Here is a 3547-nt window from a genome sequence, read left to right as displayed (position 1 = left end):
TAACAAGCAATTTCCAAAATGTGAGCATAATCTTTTAATAATCAATTGTAAAAAATATAAAAAATATATAAGCAGTTCAAAATCTATTTAAATGTAAAGCCCTTTGTAAAGTAGAGATATGGTAGCTAGACATACATAGGAAGATTTGAAGGTAGCCCAAACTGTCATTTTAAATGAGGTATTCCAATAAAAAAGGTACTGTACTGTAGTTCTCAAAGCCCTGGGCTCAAGGCTCAGAAGGTCCCTATCAGCTCTCTGAAAAACAAAAAACTAAACTGCATTCAATTTGTACCCCCTTTGTAGGATTGCTCACACTGCTGCAATAATGTACACATACTATATATATATAAGTTTATTTGTGTATATAGGACCCTTACTGCATATTCTATAAATACAGACACTAAATTATTCCTGCCCATATTATGCATATTTTCCTTTTGCCGCTTAGTGTCTTATTATATTACATCCAGTATTATCACTATTATCTTGTTGTCATATTGTATCGTTGTTAGCACAGTCTTGCGGAACACGCTACACCAACATTTTGCTGCTTGTACCCGTATGAGTGACAAATCTTGAATCTTGCCATTATGACATGATTCACACATACTGTAATAACAGTATCATGCTAAAACACAATGGACTTAAAGGGATATTTCACTTTAAGAAAATTGGTCATTTATCGTCTACAGTCCGGGAGCACCCCAGACAGTTTTTAAGTTGCTTGATTCAGTATTGAGATATTTGATATTCATTTTATCAGACACGCCCCCTTCCTATACAAACCCATTGTAACTTTCAAACTCCATTTTAACTATGTAAGATTCATCAAAAACACCCGTCCTTGGTTCTGGTGACTGGCATTGTCCTTCTAATACATAAGGAGACCGTGTTTTTTCAATTGCTTTGTTCATTTATTTCTAATAATTCTTTTGGAAAATGAAAAAGGTTAAAGACAATAAAAATAAAAATAAAAAATAAATGAAAAAAGTAACGTATTAGAAGGGCAGGATGAGTCAACAGAACCAAGGACGGGTGTTTTTGATGAATCTAACATGTTAAAAATGGAGTTTGAAGTTATAATGGGTTTGTATAGGAAGGGGGCGTGTCTGATAAAATTAATATCAAATATCTAAATACTGAATCAAGCAACTTAAAAACTGTCTGAGGGGCTCACAAAAGCCTGAGTAGACGATAAACATTTTTTTGAAAATGAAAATATCCTGTCTATAATGCATACGTTCGTGTATTAATGGTTATAAAAAATATGTAGTATTTATTCATTCATTTGTTTGTTTTGGTTTTGTTCTGTAGTGTGAAAATGTTTCATGCAACTCCGCAAATTTTGTTCTAATAGTCTTATTTGACCCAATGAAAAAGAAGAGCAGAGATGCATGACTTCCCCTTTGTCCATCTCAGTCGTTCACTAGCCCTTGAAATTCTGAAAGACCTCGGCAGCCTCGAGCCAGGTTCTGAAGCACGACAGACCCTTGTCTCGGATCTGTTTCCTGCCCTTGTCTGTGATCACCTCACCGTTCTCCTTCACGATCACCAGCCTGGGCACCGCCGTGATCTTATAGCGCTGCTTCAACTCACTGTCACATGGAGAGAGAGACAAATAGAACACACACACGCGCGCGCGCGCACACACACACACACACACACACACACACACACACACACACACACACACACACACACACACACACACACACACACACACACACACACACACACACACACACACACACACTTTGGTCAATTTCGATTGTTGTAAATGTGCTTTATAAATAAAGTTTGATTTGAAGTATAAGTATTGGAAATTGGAAATACTCCAGTAAAGTACAAATACCCCAACATTGTACTTAAGTACAGTACTACTACATGTACTTAGATACTTTCCACCACTGGATATGAACGAAGATTATTTACCCTTTGCCTTCTTACTATAGGCTAAATCGCAAGAACATTATTATTGAGATATATATATATATATTTGACACCTTATACTGTCTGTAATTGGAGTAGTTGGTCTTGTAGGCTATACAATATATTATGTACAGCTTATTACCCTCCAGGTTAGGCCTATAAGATGCTTAGGAGTGTCAGCTTCTAGGATTATGTCCAGTACAGGCCAAAGTGTCCTCCACACTGTCTGTGTGACAGTTGACACAGACTGCTTGACACAGGGATGGCAGGGGGAAATACATCAAAATGTATCTTGTTACTAAGTCATCTTTTGTACTACATCTCAGATCCAAATATTGCACTTTTAACTTCACTACATTTATTTGAAAACTTATGTTTTATAGGCTACTATAACAACAGAGTAGGCTACGTATTTGGTATTTCTACATTGATTGCAGTATTGATACTTTTACTTAACGTAAAATAATGCGAGTACTATTTCCATCACATCTACTACAGCATTGGTTCTCAAAGTGGGGCCCGGGGACCCCCAGGGGTCCTTAAGGCAGTTGGGGGGTACCAGGGGGTCCCCTGCAGCAAAACTAGTTAATATGGCGTCACAATATTTTTAACCACTTTAAACATATTTTATACTTTGGCTATTCAAAAATAGCAGATATATACAAGCTCATAGCGCGGCACTTATCTGCTAATTTAGAAAAATCCTGGCAATTCTTTTTTTAAGACAGGGGGTCCACAGCAAAAAAAAACACATCATTTTGGGGGTCCTTGTCATGAAAAAGTGTGAGAACCAGTGACTTGACTTACAGTTTATACTGATCAGTCCAGGGCAGAGCCAGCCAGTCTCCGTGCATGTCATGGTAATACTCCACCATGTCGTCGGGCGTCTTGTCCGACGACACGAACACGATCTCGAACTGCGCGGGGCTCTGGTCGTCGCTCCCCCCTCCGGATCCCTCCGGATCCACCAGATCCGTGTAGAAGTCGCAGAGGATCGGCGTGAAGTCCCGGCAGGGCGGGCACCAGCCGGCCGAGAAGTAGATCCCCACCACTTTGTTCCTCAGAGCCTCGTCGGGATCCACCAGATCGCCGTCTTTATTCAGGAGAGTTCTCCCCGAAAACACCTCGACCATGGTGGATCCTACTGAAAGATACACGCGTTTCAGATGCGGACAAATCCGATACAATGTTGCCGGTGGTTCAGTTCACAATCACATGTCGCTTGTCGTTCACAGTGTGAACATTCTCTCTCTACGCTTCCTCTTGTTGTGAAGACAAGTGGCTGCTCTGGCTGCCTGGATCCAACGTTGCCAAGTTTCGCGAGAGAAACAAGCAAACTAGGCATTGGTGGAAGTAACTAAGTACATGATGTATGTACTCAAGTAAGTGCAGTAGCCTACTGTACTTAAGTACAATTTTGAGGTATTTGTACCTTACTTGAGTATTTCCAGTTTCCAATGCTTTTTACTTCTACTTAACTACATCTCAGAGGCAAATATTGTACTTTTACTCCACTACAATTATTTGAAAACTTTAGTTACTAGTTATTTTGTAGATTTTGATTATTATTACAAAACCACTTCAGATCTACTTTGGCCATTTGAAAATAGGCGATCTA

The 3547-nt window shown here is 39.3% G+C and overlaps 1 protein-coding gene across 1 annotated transcript; it reads right to left on the bottom strand.

Moving 5' to 3' along the window:
* Positions 1-1005: 1005 nt before the first annotated feature.
* Positions 1006-3162, bottom strand: nxnl2 (nucleoredoxin like 2). Its single transcript, XM_080419100.1, has 2 exons — positions 2737-3162; positions 1006-1595 (listed from the first exon to the last, which is right to left on the bottom strand). The coding sequence occupies exons 1-2, from the start codon at positions 3060-3062 to the stop codon at positions 1427-1429; spliced, it is 495 nt and encodes a 164-aa protein (XP_080275226.1). The 5' UTR covers positions 3063-3162; the 3' UTR covers positions 1006-1426.
* Between the last annotated feature and the right edge of the window lie 385 nt (positions 3163-3547).

This window comes from Gymnoscopelus braueri (assembly GCF_963280865.1).
Source record: "Gymnoscopelus braueri genome assembly, chromosome: 22".
In the NCBI taxonomy this organism is placed as follows: domain Eukaryota; kingdom Metazoa; phylum Chordata; class Actinopteri; order Myctophiformes; family Myctophidae; genus Gymnoscopelus; species Gymnoscopelus braueri.
The sequence above is the reverse complement of the archived record's forward strand: the minus strand, read 5'-3'. Positions and strand labels throughout refer to the sequence as shown.

Excerpts from the sequence above, each read along its gene's own strand:
- nxnl2 (XM_080419100.1), bottom strand. The coding sequence starts at position 3,062 with ATGGTCGAGGTGTTTTCGGGGAGAACTCTCCTGAATAAAGACGGCGAT. Across the intron at positions 1,596-2,736 it reads TGGACTGATCAGTATAAACT|TGAGTTGAAGCAGCGCTATA; the intron begins GTAAGTCAAGTC and ends TCCATGTGACAG.